The following is a 26,062-nucleotide window of genomic DNA, read 5'->3' on the forward strand; positions in this document are numbered from 1 at the left end:
TATCAAAAACCCATCAACCCGCATCTTAAAAATATTTAGCGAGGCAGCCTCCACCACCTCAACGGGCAGAGAATTCCATAGATTCACCACCCTTTGAGTGAAGAAGTTCTTCCTCAACTCCGTTCTAAACCGCCCCCCCTTTATCTTGAGGCTGTGCCCCCTAGTCCTACTGTCCTTGCTGAGTGGGAAGAGTCTCTCCACCTCTATCCTATCCATCCCATTCATCATCTTATACGTCTCAATGAGATCTCCCCTCATTCTTCTAAACTCTAACGAGTACAAGCCTAGTTTATTCAGCCTCTCCTCATAGCTCAACCCCCTCAACTCCGGCATCAGCCTAGTAAACCTCCTCTGCACTCCCTCCAAGGCCAAAATATCCTTGCGTAAGTACGGCACCCAAAACTGCACACAGTACTCCAGCTGTGGCCTCACCAATGCCCTATGTAGCCGCAGCAAGACCTCCCTACTTTTATATTCAATCCCCCTCGCTATGAAGGCCAGCATCCCATTCGCCTTCCTGACCACCTGCTGCACCTGCAAGCTGGGTTTTTGCGACTCATGCACAAGGACCCCGAGGTCCCTCTGCACCGTCGCCTGCTGCAGTTTTTCTCCACGTAAGTAATAATCCTTCCTACCATTATTCCTACCGAAGTGGACCACCTCGCACTTGCCAATGTTAAATTCCATTTCAACTAGGGTATATACAACTAGTGTCAATACCACTGTAGTGGTTTAACTTAGTATTTTGAAATAAACACTGTTCGTTTCTAGTCAGGCTTCCTGAATGAGTACAAAAACAATTTGGTTACAAAAGAGAAAATGCTGGAAAATCTCAGCAGGTCTGGCAGCATCTGTAAGGAGAGGAAAGAGCTGACGTTTCGAGTTCAGTTGGCCCTTTGCAAAGCTAAAAGGCATAGAAAGTAGGAGATATTTATACTGTAGGGTGAGGGAATGAAAGCTGTGTCATAGCCTTTCCCCTTGTTTTCATGGCTAAGAAGTGCTAAGAGGGAGAATAAAAGATGTGAATGGCCAAATGGCAGAGTTGAAATCAGAGGATAAGCTGTAACAGATGTAGATGTGGGTGGGAAGAGGTAAAATTGAGAAAAGGGTGGGGGGGGAAGGGGAAGCAAAAGCAGAGGAAAGGGTAGATAAAATAAGGGGAAAGAGTTGGGGGGGAAAAGAAAAATAAAGACAATAAAGAAATAAAAGGTAGAGAATAGTTCAAAACAAAATAAGATGAAAACAAAGCAGTTGATGTGGGGTAGAGCTAATCATCTGAAGTTGTTGAATTCTATGTTGAGACTGGAAGACTGTAAAGCGCCTAGCTGGAAAATGAGATGCTGTTCCTCCAGATTATGTTGAGTTCACTGGAATATTACAGCAGGCCAAGGGGAGACATGGGTGTAGGATTGTGTGTTAAAATAGCAAGCAACAGGAAAGTCAGTGTCCTGATTGCATACAGACTCAGCAAAACGTTCACCCGGTGTATGTTTGGTCTCTCCAATATAGAGGAGGCCACACTGGGAGCAGTGAATGCAATACACCAAATTGAAAGATGTGCAAGTGAAACGCTGCTTAACCTGGAATGAATGTTTTGGGCCTTGGATGGTGAGCATAGAAGAGGTAAAGGGACAGGTGTTGCATGGGAAGGTGCCATGGGTGATGGGACAGGCGTTGGGAACAGTGGAGGAGCGGACTGGGTTATCCCAGAGGGAATGGTCTCTGTGGAATGCTGACAGAGGGTGTGAAGGGAAGATGTTTTTGATGATGGCATCACGCTGGGTTTGATTATGCACAATTTGGTTAACTCAAAGAACCAGAGGAGTATAATATTTGCATTTAACATCGAATGTCGGTCTGTGCAAAGTCTGCACGTTCTCCGAGTGTCTGCGAGGGTTTCTTCGGGTACTCCGGTTTCATCCCACAGTCCAAAGACGTGCTGGTTGGGTGCATTGGCTGTGCTAAATTCTCCCTCGGTGTACCCAAACAGAAGCTGGAGTGTGGCGAGTAGGGAGGGGATTTTCACAGTAATTTAATGGCAATGTTAATGTAAGCCTTACTTGTGACACTAAATAAATAAAGTTTAAAATCAGTCACTAAAGGGAGATTGAAAACTGCTGTGTGTAGGAGGAATGGCTAAGTACAACTTGGAGGAAATAACGTGCAATTTGCATCAATTTGAGCGGGTATAGGAGTGGTGTCAGAGACAATGACAGATTAGGGAGGAGCAAATTGCAGTTCAATAGTAACTGAGCAGCCAGTTTGATTTTATTTCTAATAGGGAAGTACCGCTTTCTTCGCCGTCCTTTCGCAGCCACCGTATGTGGGTGTGATAGGAAGTCCCGATCCTGCCGGCCGGAGTAGTAAATGGGAGTTTTTCTGTGAATGGGAGTGGGGTTTTTCTTTGTGAATTGGAGCCGGGCTCGGTGTTGCAATGGGATTCCCGGGCTGCGTTCCATTGGTGCTGACACTCAGCGCCTGCTGCTGCTTCCCGGCGGCCGCCCAGCTACCCCTTGTTATCAATACCTGGCCTTACCATGACGCTGTGCAGCGAGGTGAGTGGCAGCAAGCGCTGCAAAGTCTGTGCGTGTTTGCATTGCTGCAGTCAGCGAGTTACTGCCAGCTCCTGCACTGTTCGCTCATTTTAAAAGCGAACGTTTTAGTCCAGTTATTTTGGAGGAGTTAAATTCTGACCGTGCTCAACACTAACCAAGTATGAGGTTGGGAGTGGGTAATGTGACAGCAGTTATTGTTAAGCATAAGCGCCAGTCCAAAAACTGGCAGTACAGTTGTTATATGTGTGGAGATGCAACTCACCTGACAAAGGGGCAAACCCTGAAAGCTAGTGGGTTTAATATCAAATAAACTTGTTGGACTTTAACCTGGTGTTGTGAGACTTCTTATAGTACAGGTGTTAGCATTGCCGCCTCATAGCGCCAGGGACCCGGGTTTGATTCCTGGCTTGGGTCACTGTCTGTGCGTTCTCCCTCCAGGTGCTCTGGTTTCCTCCCACAGTCATAGAGGTTTACAGCATGGAAACAGGCCCTTCAGCCGAACTTGTCCATGCTGCCCTTTTTTTTTAAAATCCCTAAGCTAGTCCCAATTACCCGCATTTGACCCATATCCCTCTATACCCATCTTATCCATGTAACTGTCTAAATGCTTTTTAAAAGTCAAAATTGTACCCACCTCTATTACCTCTGGCAGCTTGTTCCAGTCACCACCCTCTGTGTGGAAAAAAAAATCCCTCTGGACTCTTTTGTATCTCTCCCTTCTCACCTTAAACCTATGCCCTCTAGTTTTAGATTCCAATACCTTTGGGAAAAGATGTTGACTATCTAGCTGATCTATGCCCCAGTCAAAAGACATGCTGATGAGGTGCATTGGCCGTGCTTAATTCTCCCTCAGTGTACCCGAACGGGTGCCAGAGTATGGCTACTTGGGGATTTTCACAGTAACTTAATTGTAGTGTTAATGTAAGTCTACTTCTAATTAATAAATAAACTTTACTGTGTGGGTTAGGTTGATTGGCCATGTCAATTTGCCCCTTAGTGTCAGGGAGGATTAGCAGGCTAAATGTGTGGGGTTACAGGGATAGAGCCTGGGTGGGATTGGTGTCGGTGCAAGCTCGATGTGCCAAATTGTCTCCTGCTCTTAGGGATTCTATGAATGCAAAAAAAAAAGGCACTATTCCATTAAATCTGTGTCGCTGCGGATGTGCCAACAGTTATCATTAAGCATAAATGCCACTATTCCCTTACTCCTTGTTGCTTGCTGCTGGGTGGTAGCATTAGGGAGGAGGGGAGGGATATTATGGCTGATCGATCATTCCTGCATCTTGTACCCAAGATACCCAACTCCTGGTGGAAAATTTTAAAGGTCACTTTGGCAATGGCGTGGATCCGTATCATAGAAAGCCTAGTGCGCAGAATTTGGCCATTTAATCAGTGAGTCTGCACCCACACTGCGAGCAGCATCTCGCCTGGGCTGAGGCAAGGCCGCGAGGCATTTAAAAAGCAGGATGTGAATTTTAAAAAATTAAGGTGCTCGATGAAGAGCTGGTGCAGCTCTTTGATTTTTAGGATGAAGGATGAACAGGACTTAGTGAAGGTTAGGCCTGTGACAGCAGAGTTCTGGGTGACCTTGTGTTTATAAGAGTTAGATTGTGGGACGTCAACCAGAAGTACATTGGAATAGTTGAGAGATTAGCAAAGGTGTGAACGAGGGTTTCAGTGGCAAATAAACCAAAGAGCAAAGTCAGGAATTTATCCAAGATATAGACAAGCAGCATTAGTGATGGCATGAACGTGAGGTTAGAAGCTCATCTGGGCATCAACTGTGACACTGAGGTTATTACCATGCTGGCTGCATCTCAGACTATTGTCAGGGAGAAGAATGGATTCATTAGCGAATGAACAGAGTGGATTGCAATATTCCAGCTTAAGTCTAACTAGTATCTTGTATAAGTTCAGCGGCTACAAAGTGTCAGGAATGAAGCCCAGTCCATCACTTGCTGTGAGGCTTCTTCCAACCCATTGACTCTGTCTACACTTCCCTCTGCCTCGGCAAAGCAGCCAGCATAATTAAGGACCCCACTCACTCCAGACATACTCTTCCACCTTCTTCCATCGGGAAAAAGATATGAAAATCTGAGGTCACGTACCAACCGACTCAAGAACAGCTTCTTTCCTGCTGCTTTTGAATGGACCTTCCTGGCATTAAGTTGATCTTTCTCTCCGCCCTAGCTATGACTGTAACACTATATTCTGCACCCTTTCCTTTCCTTTTCTATGAATGGTATGCTTTGTCTGTACAGCATGTAAGAAACAATACTTTTCACTGTATACTCATACATGTGTCAATAATAAATCAATCACTGAAAATAATGGCTTCAGTCTTTTCCAATAATTAATTAGAGGAAATTTCTGCTCATCCGGTGCTGGTGATCAGAAATGATGTGGAGACGCCAGAGTTGGACTAGGGTGGGCACAGTAAGAAGTCTCACAACACCAAGTTAAAGTCCAACAGGTTTATTTGGTACCACGAGCTTTCAGAGCTCACCTGATGTTCACCTGATAAAAGAGCAGAGCTAGTGATACCAAATAAACCTGTTTGGACTTTAATCTGGTTTTGAGACTTCTTACAATAAACAAACATGGTCATGGTTAAGGTAAAGTTTACTTGTCACAAGTAAGGCTTACGCTAACGTGCAATGAACTTATTGTGAAATTCCCCTAGTTGCCACACTCTGGTTTCTGTTCAGGTCAATGCACCTAACCAGCACATCTTTCAGACTGTGGGAGGAAGCAGGGTTACAGGGAGAAGGTGGGAGATTGCACTAAGTGAATTGCTTCAGTCAGTGCAGACACAATGGGCCAAGTAGCCCCCTTTTGCATTATTACTGTCTGTGGTTCTACAACTATTGCCCACCTTCTTCTGGAAAGTCTGGAATAAGGTAGTGGTTTTTGTCCAGGTTCATCCCGAGCTGCCTTGTGATGCAGGATTCTGCTCTGTGGATTCTTCCCGGGGACGCACACTGAGATAAACAGCAACTGCGGCCAGAGGACTATCAACTTGATTGAAGACGCTCTTAGTCTTCCTGAAGCTTGTTGGTCCTCCGGTGTGAAGAGCTGTTCCTGACTGAGTCCAGCAACCTGGCACAGTCCAGGACTACGCATTGAGGAACACACTCAGGCTTGGGGCAGCTCCTGGAAAAGTCATTATCTAATGCCCTCAGTACACTGAGGGGTTGGAACCCTTGTAAAACCCTGCAGGCTACATGCACCAGAGGATACTTGACATGAAGCGGACATGTAAATATATCTTTTAAATGTGATGAGGCATCTGAGTGTGTCACTTACTAAGCTGAAAGAATTGCACAATATTGCACTTCATGTAATGTCAATTTTGAACTGTTAGGCAATGTATTTTCACAAACTTTAATGAAATGTATATTTTTAAAAAAATAATCAATTAACAACTAGTTAAACTTTGCGACCTTCCCTGTTCTTCACTTCCCATAGTCAGTACAGAATCTTTTCTCAAAATTGGCTTCCAAATTTCTCAATATCCAGTCTGTGCTATTTGATCTGTTGCATTGGGTTGGACAAAAATCACTTTGGAAAACAGGAGGAGACTGTTTGGCTCATTGAGTCCACGTCAGCTTGCTGCAGAGCATCTGTTTGGAATGATTCCACCTCCATCTATCCCCGTAGCCCTGAAAGTTTATTCTTGTTTTGTGTTCTTTAGCATGGGACACTCTGAAGTCTGGAGGTTCTGCATTGGACGCGGTGGAGAATGGTTGCAGTCAGTGCGAGGTCGATCAGTGCCGGGGCACTGTGGGATATGGGGGAAGCCCTGATGAACATGGAGAAACAACACTAGATGCTATGATTATGGATGGGTAATTAACTACTGCAGTAAATTAATCTATTTACAAAGTTGCTTTGCGAACTAACCCGTGAATTAACGCTTGTTGTCATGACAAGCCCTTTGTACAACTTACTATTTTTGTATGCCTCGTGCAGATCTTAGTGCTGCGTTCCTGGGATTCATGGCCACAATCACAACTGGGGACTTACCCTTCCATTTATAGAGCTGGCTGGTCTTGTGCCTATTGTAGACTCGGTTTTGTGCTGTCCACTGTCTTCAAGGGAGATTGAAGCCAGGGACTTGACTCTTGGGTCCATTTGTAATGAGGACATGCCTTCCCTCTTCAAATCTCAAAATTGCTCTGACGTTCTCCCTTCCCTTGGAGAAGGCTGCGCTCATGTTTTGAAATAAATCTTAGTATCACAAAATTCAAAAGAACATTCTATTGCACTTCTTATTTGTCAATGGGGATGTGTTGACAAATACATGAATAGGTTGGGAACAGAGGGATACAGTCCCTGGAAGGGTAGGCAGCTTTAGTTCAGTGAGGCAGCGTGGTCAGTGCAGGCTTGAAGGGCCTGTTCCTGTCCTGTAATTTTCTTTGATCTTTGTTCTAATTTGTGCCTTTTGGCTAATGGACAGGCTTTGGGGATTGGGTTAGGAGGTAAGTTACTCACCTTCGAGTTCGCAACGTCTGACTTGAGCTGGTAGCCGTGGTATTTGTATAGCTAAATCAGTTCAGTTTGTGATTTGTACACTAGATTTCAGGTTGTGATATAATTGTTAAATGATGATTTAAACGTGAATGCAACAGACATAAACATCAACCTGGTTGGGGATGAAGGGGAGTGAAAAGTTACACTTATTCTAATTGCTGAAATTGAGATTTGTCATTATTGCTTCTTTCTTCTTAAACTGTTCAGCAACACTATTGAGGTTGGAGGAGTTGGGCAACTTCGAAGAGTTAAAAGTGCGATCAGCGTTGCTCGAGCAGTGATGGAACACAGCAGCCATTCTCTGTTGGTGGGAGAGTCAGGTAATCATTGGGCCTCGTCCCTTTTTGATAAAGGGGAAAATGCTTTCATTTTATTTGTTACTTTCATGACTGGAAAATGTTCCAAAGCACTTCATTGCCAATGAGGGAAATGTGCACAGCCAGGTCCACAAATCAAGATACGGTAACAGCCAAATACAACCAGAAACATTCTTACTGGTATCAAAGCTTGGTATGGCTCCTGCTGTGCCCAAGGCCGCAAGAAACTACAAAATGTCTGAATATAGCCCAATGCGTTATGCAAACCAGCCTCCCATCCATTAACTCTGTCTACACTTCCCACTGCCTTGGCAAAGCAGCGAGCATAATTGAGGACCCCATACATTCCAGACATTCTCTCTTCCACCTTCTTCCGTCGGGAAAAAGACATAAAAGTCTGAGCTCACATACCAACCGACTCAAGAACAGCTTCTTCTCTGCTGCCACCAAGGTTTTGAATGGACCCACCTTGCATTAAATTGATCTTTCTCTACACCCTAGCTATGACTGTAACACTATGTTCTGCACTCTCTCATTTCCTTCTCTATGAAAATTATGCACGCAAGAAGCAATACTTTTCACTGTATGCTAATTCATGTGACAATAATAGATCAAATCGATATACTCGGATTATAGCATTGATTAATATCGGACAGGAAGAACTCCCCTTCTCTCTCTCATGTCCTGCTATGGACAGACATGGTGCTAGTATTCACCTCTCAGGTGACACTGGAGTGTCAGTTTGGATTGTGTGCTTCAGCCTTGAACCCATTGTTGAGATTGTTGGTTACTGAGCCTTTTAAGTTTATTTCTAAATGTCACAAGTAGGCTTGCAATAACATTGCCCCTGTGAAAATCCCCTAGTTGTCTCATTCAGGCGTCTGTTTGGGTACACTGAGGGAGAATTTAGCATGGCCAATGCACCTAACCAGCACGTCTTTCGGATTGTGGGAGGAAACCGGAGCACCCGGAGGAAACCCCCGCAGACACGGGGAGAATGTGCAGATTCCAGACAGACAGTGACCCAAGCCAGGAATTGAACCTGAGTCCCTGGCACTGTGAGGCAGCAGTGCTAATTACCACTGTGCCACCCAATGGCTAACATTGTGAGAAACAAATAATAAAGATTGATCTTTTTTAAAAAAATGGTAAATTCAAGACACAAGAATTACACGTTAGAATCCCTACAGTACAGAAGGAGGCCTTTTGGCCCATCGAGTCTGTACTAACCACAATCCCACACAGGCCCTCTTCCAGTAACCTCTCACATTTATCCTGCTAATCCCCCAGACACTAGGGTCAATGTAACATGGCCAATCAACCTAACCCACATATCTTTGGACTTTAGGAGGAAACCGGAGCACCCAGAGGAAACCCATGCAGACATGGGGAGAATGAGCAAACTCCATTCAACACGCAAGGATTGACTGGGGACAGTCAACATGGCTTTATGAATGGAAAATCATGTCTCTCAAATTTGATTGAGTTTTTGTTTGAAGGGGTAACCAAGGTAAATGAGGGAGTGCAGTTGATGTTGCGTACATGGACTTTAGTAAGGTCTTTGACAAGGTACCGCATGGTAGGTTGTTGCATAAGGTTAAATCTCATGGGATCCAGGGTGAGGTATCTAAACGGATACAAAATTGGCTTCTTAACAGAAGCCAAAGAGTGGTTGCAGAGAGTTGTTTTTCAAACTGGAGGCCTATGACCAGCGGTGTGCCTCAGGGATCAGTGCTGGGTCTACTGTTATTTGTCATTTATATTAATGATTTGGATGAGAATATAGGAGGCACGGTTAGTAAGTTTGCAGATGACACTAAGATTGGTGGCATAGTGGACAGTGAAGAAAGCTATCTCAATTGCAATAGGATTTTGATCAATTGGGCCAGTGGACTGACGAATGGCAGATGGAATTTAATTTAGGCAAATGCGAGGTGATGCATTTTGATAGACTGAACTAGGACAGGACTTACTCAGTTAATGGTAAGGTGTGGGGGAGCAATATAGAACAAAGAGATCTAGGGGTACATGTTCATAGCTCCTTGAACGTGAACTCACAGGTGGACAGAGTGGTGAAGAAGGCAGTTGGCATGCTTGGTTTCATCAGTCAGAACATTGAATACAGGAGTTAGAATGTCTTGTTGAAGTTGTACAAGACATTGGTAAGGCCACATTTGGAATACTGTGTGCAATTCTGGTCACCCTATTATTTAAAGGATATTACTAAACTAGAAAGAGTGCAGAAAAGATTTACTAGGATGCTACCAGGATTTGATGGATTGAGTTATAAGGAGAAGCTGGATAGACTGGGACTTTTTTCTCTGGAATGTAGGAGGCTGATCTTAAGCATAGGAGGGGTGATCTAAGAGATCTACAAAATAATGAGGAGCACAGATCAGCTAGATAGTCAAAATCTTTTCCCAAAGATAGGGGAGCCTAAAACTAGAGGGCATAGGCTTAAGGTGAGAAGGGAGAGATACAAAAGTGTCCAGAGGGGCAATTTTTTTCAGAGGGTGGTGATAATCTGGAACAAGCTGCCAGAGGTAGTAGTAGAGGCAGGTACAATTTTGTCTTTTAAAAAGCATTTAGATAGTTACATTGGTATGATGGTATAGAGAAATATTGGCCAAGTGCAGGTAATTGGGATTAGTTTAGGGGATTTTAAATAAAGGGCGGCATGGAAAGTTGGGCCAAAGGGCCTGTTTCCATGCTGTAAACCTTTGACTTAAACATGACAAGATACAATTCTTAACTGCTAACCTATCTCTGTTCCAATTCAAGCAATATTCCTCTTGCAGAGGAACTCCTCTTCAAAATCAGTTCGCAAACAACACAGGCTTACCTCCCCATAGTAACTGCCTATTTTCCCTGTAAGCACATGCTTACAGCTGAATCAAAACCTTGCTCTGAAACCCCAGGGGAAAAACCAAATAAAAATGCATTAACTCTTGATTAACACAAACCTATCCTAGTTAAAATTGGCTTGCATTCTTAGCATGTGCACTGCCTGGTTCTCAAATTGGCATCATATGAAACTGGGCTGAATTTTAAACATACACCTTATATGGAACACATTCTAAATATATTTCTTAAAGGCACAGTATCTATAGAATTGTGATGGCCAGGAGCAAGATGGTGCTGCTCAAATCATCACTGCTGTGCCTAGGCAGCTTGATGTATTTTACTGGTCTTGCTTTCCCTTTACGTTCGAACACCTTGCTCTGTAACTGAATTAGTTAATTCAGCTTACAAATTTATCTCGGGAACATTATGAATAGCTGAAGGGAGCTGTTCTTGATCCGAGGAGCTTATTTCCATTTCGCACACAGCTGCCTCGAGGAAGGGTAAAGCCCATGAAGGTTAAACAACATGAAAAAGACCTCTCTACAGGATAGCTAATATTGGAAGAGAATACATTAATGACACAATGTGATGATAATAGGATGCAAACTGAATATGCTTGGGCTTTTGTTGTAACATATTGCTCTGTGATTCGACTACCTTAATGCTGATGCTGTAGCTGTAGGGCTAAGAGGTTTTGCTTCATGCTGTTGTGATTTGTGCAAACACAACATGAATCTTGCTCTCAAGCCTTACCTGACAGTAGATTGAAGAGGACATGGGCACCTTGCTCACCATCCTTCTATAATGTCCAAAGTTGAAGAGTTAATTATGAGAAATTACTTGTATAGAGATGAATTATATGAAATGATCACCCAGATGGATGCCTCTCTCCCAAAAGGGTTGCGAACAAACCAGCCTCCCATACATTGACTCCATTTACACTTCCCGTTGCCTTGGAAAAGCAGCATAATCAAATACTCTTCCATTTTCTTCCGTTGTGGAAAAAGTCTGAGATCACGTACCCACTGACTCAAGAACAGCTTCTTCCCTGCTGCTATCAGACTTTTGAATGGACCCACCTTGTACTAAGTTGATCTTTCTCTACACCCTAGCTATGACAGTAACACTACATTCAGCACTCCCTCCTTTCCTTCCCTATAAATGGTATGTCTTGTCTGTATAGCGTGCAAGAAACAATACTTTTCACTGTTTACCAATACATGTGATAATAAATTAAATCGAGGACCCCATGCACCCCGGACATACTCTCTTCCACCTTCTTGCATCGAAAAAAGATACAAAAGTCTGAGGTCATGTACTCACTGACTCAAAAACAGCTTTTCTCTGTTGCCATCAGTCTTTTGAATGGACCTACCTTATATTAAGTTGATCTTTCTCTATACTCTAGAGCCAAACAGTCTATGACTAACATTACACTCTATGTACTCAATGAACAGTATGTTTTGTCTATATAGCACACAAGAAACAATACTTTTTATTATATATGTGACATTAATAAATCAAATCAAGTATGGACACAGAGCCCAAATTCTGCTTACCTGGGGGAGTAAGCAAGAAAGGTAGTGTTTATTGACTAATGGTTATCTACTCTAATCTAATTGTTCCACAAATTAGCTGTGCCATTCAGGTCAGATGTTTAAATCCTGCCAAGAGATATTATCAGGTGAGTTTGGCGAAGAATTGAATGTATGCATCAGAAACCAGGTTAGAGATGAGGCCATTATTTGATGACTGCAAGTTCAATAATAGAACTTTGTGTTAGATTTATAATATGTGAAATCATATATTCTTTACAAAGTGTACGTGACAAATTAAAAGTCTGTTTGAGTGGAAAAAAAACCCTTTTCTGCGAACAAAAAAACCTTGTGGGAAGAATATTAAGCATATCATTTCATTGCAATGACATTTTCCCCAGAAAGACAAGCAATGTATGTGCAGGGTGGCACAGGATAAGCATAAGCAGAGCATACTGACAGGCTGGGGTGTGGTGGAGTGATATTGGATTTCCATGCCTTTGCGAACCAGTATGCATGCGCCAACAGGTATTGGTGGCCATCTTGCTTTGGCAGGAGATTGGGTGATTATTCAAAGTAACTCAATCAATTTGGTCTGTGTGACCCTCTTCTCAGCCAGGGTCTGTTATTCAGAATCATAGAACCCCTACATGCAGAAGGAGGCCATTTGGCCCATCGAGCCTGCACCAACAACAATCCCACCCATGTCCCATCCCCGTAATCCCACATATTTGCAGTCCTAATCCCCAGACACTTGGGGACAATTTAGCATGGCCAATCAACCTAACCTGCACGTTTTTGGAGGAAACCAGATCTCCCAGAGGAAACCCACGCAGACATGGGGGGAATGTCTGGAGTTTGCGCAGTGACCCCAGCCAGGAATCGAACCCGGGTCCCTGGTGCTGTGAGGCAGTAGTGCTAACCACAGAAGATTCATGACAACAGTGATATGTTGTGTGCATTTGACTTTTGATGCATGCAGACAACTAAACTTTTCACGTAAATACAACATTTTTCCAACAGCATCAATATTTGCTCAGGATATGGGTTTCCGAAGTGAAGACTTAACGACAAATAAATCTCTGTCCATGCACACAGAATGGCTGAGTAAAAACTGCCAGCCCAACTTCTGGAAGGTGAGTGTGGCCACTGCAGAGGGCAAATGTTACTAAATATTTTAGATGCTTTTAAGATGTGTTGCCAGGTGTGAAATGAGAATTTTTACATTACTGTCAGCTAATACTGTGGGGGAAAACAAAAATCATCTGGATTTCACAGAATGTTTTACCAAATGCTGAAACTTCCTGTGGGCCGTACAAGCCAGTGAAGGGGCTACGGTCCAAGGAGCGTGGTACGCCAGCAGAGGGGATTAATGTCTACAACCATGACACCATTGGTAAGTCCTTGTTTTGGTAAATGTAGATGTGTTGTGAACATGTGGAAAGCTGGCGTGCTAACACTTGATGCTGCTCTGAGGATTTGTGTATGATTTCACTTGTTGGATTTGAATCTAGGTATGATTGTGATTGATAAGAGTGGAAGTATAGCTGCGGGGACTTCTACGAATGGCCTGAGGCATAAAATCCCAGGGTATGTATCTTGTCTTTTGACCTTGTCGTGAAAAATCTCCCTTTGTTTCTCTTACGTAATAGATTCTTATGAAGGTATCATTTGGGCAACCAATTTTTTCCCCAAGTTCTTTAACTTACAATGGGAAGGATTTTATGGCTTCACTCGAGCGGGGTCAATGGAGATTTCCGTGTTGGACCCTCGCCCGCTCCAATTTCATGGTGGCCGAGGTGCAGCATTCCAGCGACTATCCCTGACATCTTAATGTTAGCAATTTTGAGTGAACCTCTTTCTCAATCTTTGGTGTTGCCTTTTTTCAGAAGCAACATTTAAAAAGTCATCTTGCACGATGTGGGCATCGCTGCCACTCGACCAGCACTTTTGTTGCCCATTCAGAATTGCCCTTGAGAAGGTGGTGGTCTTCTTGAACCGCTATAGTCTGTGGTATAGGTACTCAAGAAGCCTGACAAAATCTAGTCTCTAGCATCTACTCTCTCCACATAGTGGCCCAGCAGTGTGCACCATCTAAGGAAGTACTGCAGCAGCTCACCAAGCCTCCTTCAGCAGCACCTTGCAAACCCACAATTGTTACCATCCAGAAGGACAAGGACTGCAGACACATAAGAGCACTGCCACTGTGACGTTCCCCAGCTCTGAAAATATATCATGGTTCCTTCACTGTTGTTGGTACAAAATCCTGGAACTCCCTCCCTCCCTAATGACACCTATTTGTATCAGTTTAGATGCACTTGTGCAGGCAAGGGGAGAGTGTTGGAGCTGCACTCATCCAGACAAGGGGAGAGTGTTACATTGAGAACAAGGTTCACTCAAAATTGCTAACGTTAGGATATGCAGAGGATGATATATATAGGTATGCTAATAGAATGGTCATGATACAGAGCCAGCAACTCTACATTTCCCTGTTTGCATAATGAAGGAGACCCCATTTCAAAACATTCAATAATAATGGTTGAACATAATAAGAACGTAAGAAATAGGAGCAGGAGTAGGCCATCTAGCCCTTCGAGCCTGCCCTGCCATTCAATAAGATCATGGCTGATCTGAAGTGGATCAGTTCCACTTTCCTGCTTTCTCCCCATAACCCTTAATTCTCCTGTCTAGCAAAAACCTATCTACCCGTGACTTAAATATATTTAGTGAGGTAGCCTCCACCACTTCAACAGGCAGAGAATTCCAGAGATTCACCACCGTTTGAGTGACGAAGTTCCTCCTCAACTCTGATCTAAACTGCACCCCCCCCCTCAACTTATCTTGAGGCTGTGTCCTCTAGTCCTGCTTCCTTTCTAAGTGGGAAGAATCTCTCTACCTGTACTCTATCCATCCCCTTCATTATCTTATACGTATCTATAAGATCCCCCCTCATCCTTCTAAATTCCGAGTACAGACCTAGTCTATTTAGTCTCTCTTCATAGTCCAATCCCCTCATCTCCAGTATCAGCCTAGTGAACCTCCTCTGCACTCCCTCCAACGCCAATATATCCTTCCGCAAGTGCGGCGACCGAAACTGCACACAGTACTCCAGCTGCAAACGAACATGAAAATGTCATCCTTTTATATCTAGAAACCATCTGCAGTGCCACAAAGTTAGACAGGAGTCTAAAATTGCCAAATGTGAATGCTTGTGTCTACTTGATACTTCCCCAAATAGACTGGTGAATATTGGAGAATTATTGAAGGGGGTGGAGGTTGCTACAAGCCTGCTATGTGTCTTGTAGAATCATAAAATCCCTACAATGCAGAAAGAGGCCATTTGACCCATCGGGTCTCAAAGCTTCTTATCCAGGACCCACCCCCCACCGCCTTATCCCAGTAACCCTGCGTGTTTACCATGGCTAATCCATCTAATTGACACATCTTTGGACTGTGGGAGGAAACAGGAGCTCCTGGAGGAAACCCATGCAGACAAGGGAAGAATGCACAAACCCCACACACAGTCACCCAAGGCTGAAATTGAACCCGGGTCCCTGGCGCTGTGAGGCAGCAGTGCTAACCACTGTGCCACCGCGCCACCCCCGCTTTGGTGTTGCTGATTGATTATGTTGTGACAGTGAATCCAAACAATAGAGTCAATTCAGATGTATATTTGTTCAAACTGACGTTGATCATAAATAGATAAATCTATTTATTTGTATTTCTGCCAGTCGTGTGGGAGATTCACCAATAGCTGGAGCTGGTGCTTATGCCGATAGCACAGCCGGAGCAGCAGCTGCGACTGGAGTGGGGGATGTTATGATGCGATTTCTTCCGAGGTACGCCACTCCTGTCAGATTTGCTTGTGTTTCTAAAGCTTGTGAACTATAATAGAGGTGACTGAAGCTTCCAGATTTAGAGCAATAAGAAGTAGTCAAATGTTTAAAATATGCCTTTTCATTTGCATCATAAATTGCCCTTAGTACAGTAATAGCAACAGTAGTCTTTTGTAAGTGTCATGTTTTCTGTGCTACAATCATCATTAACCAATGAGACGGCAAGGTGGTGCAATGGTTAGCACTGCTACCTCACAGCGCCAAGGATCCTGTTCGATTCCCGGCTTGGGTAACACTGTAGTTACGTCTTAGTGCATTCCCTGAATGGGTTTCCTCCGGGTGTACCAGTTTCCTCCCACGTTCTTGAAGACGTGCTGGTTTGTTGCGTTGGCCAGGCTAAATTCCCCCTCGGTGTACCTGAACAGGTGACAGAGCGTGGTGACTAGGGGATTTTTCACAGTAACTTTACTGCAGTATTAATACAAGCCTACTTGTGACTAATAAATAAACTTTAAGAAGGAAATGTTGTGATGTAACCATGTCATAGGTGAGTAAGGGGTATTCTAAGAGTCATTGGATTTTGATTTACTAATATGGTGCACCCATGGAGGACTAGAATCCACACATCTTTCTCCACGTCCTATTTATGACTATAACACTACATTCTGCACTCTCTTATCTATGAATGGTATGCTTTGTCTCGGTTGTGCGCAAGGAACAATGCTTTTCATTGTATACTAAGATCTGTGACAATAATAAATCAAAAAAGATTCTAATTTTATTCATGCTCCCAGAGAAGGCCCAGTATATCAGTCTGTGCATCATCCACTCAGTGTGCAAGGAGGATTAATTGTCGCCTAGCGTCAAGTTGAATGTCTGCCCTCATAATCACAGCAGGCTCTATTTTAATACTTGCAGAGTAATTTGCCCTGTGCTTGACAGTAGGCTTTTGCAGCTAGCCCACAATATTCATACTGATATTTTCTTGAACCTAATTTTAGATTTGATATAACTTCTTAGGACATCAGTAATGTATATCTTGCATGCAATGAACACAGATGCTACTTTGAAATAGATAATAACTGCCCTGCACTATCCGTGGTTCCAATATGCTGTAAATTGGACACCATCCAGTTACTTGTCATACCTCTTATAAAATCTACCTGCTGTGACTTCCCTTTTCTCTCTTCCTGCATTTCTTTCTTTTTAAATAGATTCTCACCCTGTATAAGATCTTTTCTCATTCATTTCCCTGCAAAGGATACCTGTTCTGTCCGCTATTCTGTTCCTTCTGATATGACTGCACTTTCTCTGCCAACGGCTCACTTTCCAACCTTAACTGAGTTATAATTGGTTAAAGATCAGATGTTTGTTTTATTCTTAAAACAATCCCAAACTGGGCCCCATCAGCATAATCCTGCTAGTCCCCCTGACACTAAGGGGCAATTTAGCTTGTCCAATCAACCTAACCCAAACATCTTTGGAGGGCATTAGATGACGAGAATAGAAACAAATGCAGCGGCATGGGGGAATGGCACTAAGCCATGATGTTCATTTGGAGAGCCGCTGTAAACACATTGGGCCAAATGGCTTCCTTCCACACCATTATGATACTGTTAGTGTTGATTCTGCAATCTCACCACCAGTGGGAAACGGTGATGACTGGATGCGCATCTCAGGAAATAGTGTACATTGCATGATTTCCTAGGACTCACTCATAGCTGGAAGTTTACAATCACCCACATAACATTCCAACTTTGGCTTTAAATCGCGAATCAACCTAATGTCTGTCTGAGACTCCAGCACAACATATTCTGGTTTAAAAAGTTCAAAGCTCCTTTCTGGCATTTTCTTGCTCGTTTTGTTTTCTCTCTCACTCAGTCATTTTTAAACTTATTTATTAGTCACAAGTCAGCTTACATTAACACTGCAATGAAGTTACTGTGAAAATCCCCCCCAGTCGCCGCACTCCAGCGCCTGCTCAGATACACTGAGGGAGAATTTAGCATGGCCAGAGGAAACCGGGGAAAATGTGCAAATTCCGCATAGTGACCCGAGCCAGGAATCAAACCCAGGACCCTGGTGCTGTGAGGCAGCAGAGCTAACCACTGTCACTGTGCTGCACCCCCAATGTTATGGTCACCAGTGCTGCATTGAACTTGCTTTGTTTTTTCTCAGCCCCGTAGAACATCGGGCAGGATTCTCCAACTGCGCTCGCCTGTAAACCAGAGATTCCTGCCCGACTTCAGTGGACCTTTTACATGGTCCAACCACATTCCACACCTCCCCCCCCCACACCCCCCGCCTGCCAGAATGGAACCGTAGCCTAGCCTTCAGAGGAGATATAAGTTGGGGAAGAGGATCTGATCTTTGACATGTTTAAAGAGAAATATGGTTGAGGTTTCTAGCTATTGTACAATTACCAAATATTTGAATATTGTTGAAAAATATATTTTGTTGAAGCTTTTCATTTACCACTCATCAGGACATTTGCAAGAGTACAATATAAGGGAAATCAACAAATTTACCATGAGTACCGAATGATTGGAAAATGGACTCTGGTAAAGGCATTGCCGTGGTGAATGCACCAGTTGATCGTGAACGAGTTGATAGTGACTGACAATTAACTGCCAAGCATTGTTTGAAATTTAAACTAGGCAGCTTGACTGTAAATAGTCAATGTGTTTTACTGAAGAATGAATCAGTGAATGGCTGTCACTTTGTTTAGCTAAAACAGATACAAATGTGTACATGTTATTTCTATCTGCAAAAAATAAGGGCCCGTGTACTAATGTAGCTTCTAGTAAGTGCAAAAATACCACACCACAAGTTTGACTGACAATCTTAAATTGGTTGACAACATAACTCTTAACACACAGATTATTTAGCAAACGTTGTTCAATCGTGGAATCTCATCTAATCTTGGATACTGTTTAGAGATTTGTAAGCACAGGCTGGTTGGGTACGATCTGTACCTTGCCCATTGCAAACAGCAGCAGGGACAGGCTGCTTGATATGATCCCCCAGTTATGGGAAGTGCAGCCAAGTACTTACAACCAGTAACTGGCCATTTGGCTCAACAGACTCAGGCCAGTATTTATGCAAAGCATGTGTCTGCTTGCATTCTCTACCTCGCAATCCCACTGACACAAGTGTCCAATCCTTCCTCATGTGGTTATCTGGCATAAAAGCATCTCAATGCTCTTCACTTCAAATGCTTGTTTTTTTTTAATATAGGTTTATTTGGTAGCACAAACTTTTGGGGTGCTTCACCAGCTGAAGTGCAGGATCCTGCACTTGGCTGATGAGGGAGCAGCACTCCAAAAGCTCAAGCTACCAAATAAACTTGTTGGTCTCTAACCTGGTGTTGTGTGTCTTCTTACTGTGCCCAGCCCAGTCCAATGCTGGCAACTCCACACCTTGTTTTTGTATGGTAGGGTGTTCCACTCTCTAGATAAGAGAAGTTTCTCTTGAATTCAGTTTCTCTTTGCATTCAATGATGACTGTCTTATACTTATGGCTCCTGGCTTTGGTGACACCCACAAGAGGAAACAGTTGTGAAACTATTTTTCATAATCTTAAGGACTTCTACCAAGTCAGCCTTCAGTAGGAATCCTAGCCTTTCTGATCTTTCCTGATAGACCTGATATTACCTGAGTTCTGTATGGTGAACATCTCGATCAGAGTTAGATGGTCCCTCCCGCCAGTGGGGTCTTCCGGTCCTGACACAGTCAATGGCATTTTAATAAGCTTGCTACATTTTTATAGAGCCATAACATTCCACCTGAAGAATCGTTTAAATAATTTTTTAGACTGTTTGACATTTTAAAAAAAATGTTGTATGAATACTTTCTGCCTATTTTATGTTGGTCAGATTTTTTTTATTCACTTGTGGGACACGGGTGTCACTGGCTGGCCAGCATTTATTACCCATCCCTAGTTGTCCTTGTTCAGAGTCAACCACATCACTCTGGCTCTGGAGTCGCATGTAGCCAGACCAGGTAAGGATGGCACATTTCCTTCCCTAAGAGACATTAGTGAACCAGATAGGCTTTTCCGACAAATGACAATGGTTTTGTGGTCATCAGTAAATACCCAATTCCAGGTATTTTTTATTGAATTCAAATTCCACCCTCTGCCGTGTTGGGATTCGAACCCTGGGTCCACAGAACATTAGCTGGTTTCTGGATTAATAGATAATATCACTAGGCCATCGACTCCTCACGTTGTTCTGTGGTTTTTTTTGTTTGCTACTCTTTATTTTTTAAACATGTTTCTGTTTGTCAATTTAGTTACCAAGCAGTGGAGTTTATGAGAATGGGGATTGAACCAGCCGTGGCTTGTCAGAAGGCTATTGCAAGAATTCAGAAGTATTACCCACGGTTTTTTGGTGCACTTGTCTGTGCCAACAGAACTGGTGGTTATGGTAAGTCTTCGAAACAAATCTGCTGAAAGAATACCCAAAGGTAGGGGAGTCTAAAACTAGAGGGCGTAGGTTGAAGGTGAGAGGGGAGAGATACAAAAGGGTCCAGAGGGACAATATTTTCAGAGGGTGGTGAGTGTCTGGAACAAGCTGCCAGAAGCAGTAGTAGAGGTGGGTACCATATGGGCTAAACACGGGAAATTGGGGGAATAGCCTAAAGGTTTAACAAATAGGGCAGCATGGACAAGTTGGACTGAAGAGCCTGTTTCTATGCTGTAAACCTCTATGACTCTATGAAACTGGATTCTGGAGAGAAAGGCGAGGCTAAAGCCATACAAGAAATAAACAACCCTGAAGAAATATCTACTTAACTACATTGTGTAGAATATCCGTAAAATAATTCATATTGCAAAAGTCTGCAAAGGCTTGGATTTCCTGGCATTGAGAGTTGCATTCAATAGGAAACTTGTTCGAACAGGGTCACCGGCCAGTGGCGGACTGCCTTCACTGTTTAGGGAAAAGAAGCACTGCCACGTGTTTCGCAGCAAAGATCAGTTCAGTATGAAAGGTAGGATTGATAGAAAGGTAAAAGAGGGTAACTGTAAGGGAATCTAGATTGAAATATTAAAGGGTTATTAAGTGGATGTCCATGGGTCTCAGATGGATTGGAGAAATCAGTCAAGTTCTTTGAAAGAAGGCTCTGTCAGGTTGAACTGTGGTTAATGAAATTCACAATGGACAATGAAAGGCAGGTGATATTGGAAGTATAAATAGCTACATGTACACTGAGACACCTAAAGGTACCAGTAGACAAGTGTTCACCACATCCAAACATTGTGAAGCTAGGAAACACCAGGAACAGAACCTGGAGTGTATTGCCAAGTCATTGAGTTCACATTGAAGATGTACAGAGCTCTGAACGATAACTATTGAGAAGGATTGACTTGAGCCCAGGTACTGGATCATTGTGCATGAGTCGCAAAAACCCAGCTTGCAGGTGCAGCAGGTGGTCAGGAAGGCGAATGGGATGCTGGCCTTCATAGCGAGGGGGATTGAATATAAAAGTAGGGAGGTCTTGCTGCAGCTGTATAGGGCATTGGTGAGGCTGCAGCTGGAGTACTGTGTGCAGTTTTGGGCGCCGCACCTGCGCAAAGATATTTTGGCCTTGGAGGGAGTGCAGAGGAGGTTTACTAGGCTGATACCGGGGTTGAGGGGGTTGAGCTATGAGGAGAGGCTGAATAAACTGGGCTTGTACTCGTTAGAGTTTAGAAGAATGAGGGGAGATCTCATTGAGATGTATAAGATGATGAATGGGATGGATAGGATAGAGGTGGAGAGACTCTTCCCGCTCAAAAAAGACAGTAGGACTAGGGGGCACAGCCTCAAGATAAAAGGGGGGTGGTTTAGAACGGAGTTGAGGAGGAACTTCTTCACTCAAAGGGTGGTGAATCTCTGGAATTCTCTGCCCGTTGAAGTGGTGGAGGCTGCCTCACTAAATATTTTTAAGACGCGGGTTGATGGGTTTTTGATAAGAGAGGGGATTAAGGGTTATGGGGAGAAAGCGGGAAAGTGGAACTGAGCAGCGACAGATCAGCCATGATCTTATTGAATGGCGGGGCAGGCTCGAAGGGCTAGATGGCCTACTCCTGCTCCTATTTCTTATGTTCTTATGAAACCAGCAAGTTGTTAGGCAAAAGATGGAAAGGCTGGTGTCACAGAAGGCGAAGGTGGCCAGTGGAATTGTACATTTAGGTTAACTGTTTGTTTATAATGTTGATACTGTAACTGGAGGAAAGTCAATGGGTATTTTGAATGAATCGAACAGTTAAAGCGACAAAGGAATTGAATTCAGATAGTCTGACGGAAAGTGGTTACAAAATTTAAATTGTCATAAAAACCTTGATGACTAGATGCAACAAGATATTAAATTATGACTCTTTGCAAATATTTTTGAAATTATTCAAAGGCAATGCACCATTCTGAAAATAGTTTAATAAATCTGAACTTTGAAATGCCCTTTGAAGCAATTTGAGCTTTGACTCTGTTACCTAAGACTACTTATCGTTTAGCTGTAATGCTAATCATTTATGTAATCATTCATTTAGCAGTTTAAAATAATTAACTGGTAGTTGCAAAACTGGAGAGCTGTAATCTTTACAGCAATTCATCATGAATTGCATTGATGATTATCACTGAAATACATAAATTGCAAATTATTTCACTCGTCTTTCATGGGATGCGACATCACTGGGCACGGCCAACATTTGTTGATCATTCTTGGTGCAGCACAGTGTTAGCACTGCTGCCTCGCAGCTTGAGAGACCCTGGTTCAATTCCCAGCTTGAGTCACTGTCTGTGTGGAGTCTGCACATTCTCTGTGTCTGCATGGGTTTCCTCCGGGTGCTCCGGTTTCCTCCCACAGTCCAAAAGGTGCGCTGTTTAGGTGCACTGGCCATGTTAAATTTTCGCTCAGTGTGCTGAGCGTAGCAGCTAGGGGATTTTCGTTGCAATATTAATGTAAGCCTACTTGTGACATTAATAAATAAACTTTAAAAACTTAATTGCTGTTGAGGAAATAGTAAAAGTCTCTTTCTTAACCACTGCAGTCCACGAGGTGTAGACACCTATGGTACTGTTGGGGAGGATTTTGACCCAGAGACCTTAAAGGAACTGAGCTAAAGTTCCAATTCATGATGGTATATGACTTGAAGGGGAACTTGCAGGTGGTGGTGTTCCCATGCTTCTGCTGTCTTTGTCTAGATGTTAGCGATCAGAGGTTTGGAAGATGCTGCCAAAGGAGTTTTAGCAACTTGCTGCAATACATCTTGTCGATGGTACACACTACTGTTACTGCGTGATGGTGGTACAGGGAGTGAGTGTTTAAGGTGGTGAAGTGCTAATCAAGAAGGCTGCTTTTGACCTGGATGGTGTCAGACTTGTTGATGGAACTATATTCATCCAAGTAAGTGAAGAGTATTCCATCACACTCCTGACTTGTGCCTTGTAGATAGTGCAGAGTTACTTACCACAGATTTCCCAGCCTCCGACTTACTGTAATAACCATTGTATTTATATGGCTAGCTGGCAAAATTAAGCTCTGGTCATCAGTATCCTTTGACCGATACAGGTGAGGGATTGAGCAATAGTAATGCTGTTGAATGTCAAGGGGGAAATGTTCTTGTTGAAGATGGTCATTGCTTGCCCAGGCATGAATGTTGTCAGGGTTTTGTTGCATGGAGGCGCAGACTGCTTCAGTATCTGAGCTGCTGCAAATGGTGCTGAACATTGTGCAATCACTAACATCCTCACTTTTGATTTAAAGCAGCTGAAGATGGACATGCTTAGGAAACCACCTAGAAGAACTTATAACATTGTCTTTCCTGATCTCATGATTTCCAAGTACATTATTGCCAAAAGTATTTTTGATGCACTATCTTTAGTAGTAGCCAAGATATTTCTCAAACAAAATCAGGTAAATAACCAAATTCCCTCCAGTACAAAAGTACTAACTACACTTAAAAGTAATTCATTGGCTGTGAAGAGTTTTAGGATGTTAGGACAGGGTCCACATAAAAAATGTATTGCTTTCTTGAATCTTTCAAGGTAAGAAGTCTCTCAACACCAGGTTAAAATCCAACAGGTTTATTTGTTATAGAAGATAGAACATTACAGCGCAGAACAGGCCCTTTGGCCCACGATGTTGCGCCGACCAGTTTAAAAAAAAAACAATGACCCTCTAACCTAAACCAAACCCTTTCCATCCATAAACCTATCCACGGATCTCTTAAACGCCCCCAAACTAGGCGCATTTACAACTGCAGCAGGCAGGGCATTCCAATCCCTCACCACCCTCTGGGTAAAGAACCTACCCCTGACATCCATCCTATAACTACCACCCCTTAATTTAAAGCTATGTCCCCTCGTGCTAGCTTTCTCCATCCGAGGAAAAAGGCTATCACTGTCCACCCTATCCAAACCTCTAATCATCTTATATGTTTCAATAAGGTCCCCTCGCAGCCGCCTTCTTTCTAATGAAAACAACCTCAAATCCCTCAGTCTCTCCTCATAGGACCTCCCCTCAGAACTTTAGGAGCGCTGCACCTTCATCAGGTTAGTCACCAGGTTTTAAACCTGTCACCTTGTGATTTTTGAGGAGAGAATGCTACAACTGAGCCAAGTCATAGTTAGGCAAAGCAAATATGGCATTGCATTCGCAGTCTGGCATAAAACCTATAGCTACAATTCTTGGCAAATAAAAGCCTTATGAATTGTACTCAAATTTGAAAAATCTATTTTAGTTCAGCAAGTTTAACCTTTACATAATGGAAGCATTTATATCGAGACTCATCTTTATGATTGTTTGTTTGGACAAACAAACTTGGGAATGTAACCATTTCTCCAAGCTAGGGATCAATTTAATTGTAAAAAAAAAGTTGCACTCCAGTGAGGTAAACACAAACACAGTAAAGTGGATAATCCCACTGGTTTTCTGAAATGAGATTCTGATCTGCAAGGAAGGATGTATAATTCAGCAGGTGTAACTCTGTGTATGAAGGAATGTGCAAGTGCAATTTTGTTTCCAGTAGAGAACTGCAAATCTATTATAGTTCTTCCACAAAATGCTTCCAAGACACAAGGTTGAAACACAGGAGAGAAATGCCTGGTAAGGAAACCTGAAAATGAAACGGTTTGAATTTGTAATCGGCTGGCTAGATTAGTTTTGTCTCGTGCAATGCACTCTCCGCTGGGAGTCTGTTATAGACATACAGGCATTTGTGCATTAATATCCCACAGCACCACTGTAGGATAGAGTATTTTGGAATTGGAAAATCAAATATTTTGGTACATCTTTCTCAAGGTGATACTTTTTGGAAGTAGGTTTATCAAAAGAATAAAGTAGATGCTGGAGTCCAATTTTAATAGAGATGGTGCCAGAGAGTTATTTTTGGCAGAACAATGTTCTGAATATAAAATCAAATTTCTATCAACATAGATTAAATGTTTTCACTAGAGCATCTTCTGATTTTGTTTTTATTGGTTATCTTGTTAAATAAATTAAAAGACCATCTCATTTGTGAGAGTTCTGGGAAAACTAAGTAAATCTGTCACAAAAACCAGTAGCTTTTTCCCAGGGTGGAAATGTCAATTACAAGGGGGCATAAGTCCAAAGTGAGAGGGGGAAAGTTTAGGGGACTTGTGCGGGGCAAGCTTTTTCACACAGTGGTTTGGAACACTGCCAGAGGTGGTGGTGGAAGCAGGCATATTAGCAACATTTAAGAGGCATCTGAATGGGTACATGAATAGAGGGATACAGTTCGAGTAAGGGCAGGAGATTTTTTTTTTGTAAATTAGTTAGGGCACCATGATCGCACGGGCTTGGAGAACCTAAGGGTCTGGTCATGTGCTGTACTTTCCTTTGTTCAATGCCAGCTGAGTCTTCTGTGAAGTTATAGTTTTGAACAGTTCAGTATTTTATTAAAAGATTCAATGTTATTAATTATTAAGGAATGTTGCTCATTGTACATCTACTTTTTAATTTTAGGTAGGGTTACCATTGAAGCTAACACATTTACTGAAAGGGAAGATAGTAGGCCTGATTTTAACTCTTTAAACGGATGATTTTGAATGTGTTAAAATTGGGAGCAATGGGACTCTTAAATTGTTTAAATGGAGGGAAAGATAAAATCTCTAGCTGCAATGTTATCCTTACTTATATTTACCTTTTTCAAGAAACAGTCACTTTTTCTGCAACAAAGCAGGCATTCATTCACTTCAATTTATTTAGAAATATTTACCACATAACACTATTAGTAATATTTTAGAGTATCAAATGGTTCAAGGTAACAGACCCATATTTCTGAGTTACATTGATCATAACTGGGTTTTCCTGAACTTGATCTCCTTTCCTTTTTAGGTGCTGCGTGCAGCAGGTCTCCACGATTTAACCAGTTTCATTTTATGGTGTACAATCCATCAACAGCGTCTGAACAGATCGTGGACTGCATTTAAAGCTTCTGAG

General features: G+C 42.8%; 1 protein-coding gene across 1 annotated transcript; it reads left to right on the plus strand.

The window, feature by feature from the left end:
• Positions 1-2,342: 2,342 nt before the first annotated feature.
• Positions 2,343-26,062, plus strand: LOC145343292 (N(4)-(Beta-N-acetylglucosaminyl)-L-asparaginase-like). The gene is made up of 9 exons (XM_080189442.1): positions 2,343-2,555; positions 6,250-6,403; positions 7,296-7,408; positions 12,808-12,920; positions 13,063-13,180; positions 13,299-13,374; positions 15,516-15,623; positions 19,913-20,046; positions 25,958-26,062. Exons 1-9 carry the CDS (start codon positions 2,435-2,437, stop codon positions 26,050-26,052), a joined length of 1,032 nt encoding a protein of 343 aa, XP_080045568.1. The 5' UTR covers positions 2,343-2,434; the 3' UTR covers positions 26,053-26,062.

This window comes from Carcharhinus amblyrhynchos, chromosome 5 (genome assembly GCF_965287045.1).
Source record: "Carcharhinus amblyrhynchos chromosome 5, sCarAmb.v2.hapA, whole genome shotgun sequence".
NCBI classification, from domain to species: Eukaryota; Metazoa; Chordata; class Chondrichthyes; order Carcharhiniformes; family Carcharhinidae; genus Carcharhinus; species Carcharhinus amblyrhynchos.

Bases quoted from the DNA above. Each gene is read 5' to 3' on its own strand.
- LOC145343292 (XM_080189442.1), top strand. From the start codon at position 2,435: ATGGGATTCCCGGGCTGCGTTCCATTGGTGCTGACACTCAGCGCCTGC. The intron at 15,624-19,912 runs GTACGCCACTCC...TTGTCAATTTAG, and splicing joins ATGATGCGATTTCTTCCGAG to TTACCAAGCAGTGGAGTTTA. The intron at 20,047-25,957 runs GTAAGTCTTCGA...TTTCCTTTTTAG, and splicing joins CAACAGAACTGGTGGTTATG to GTGCTGCGTGCAGCAGGTCT.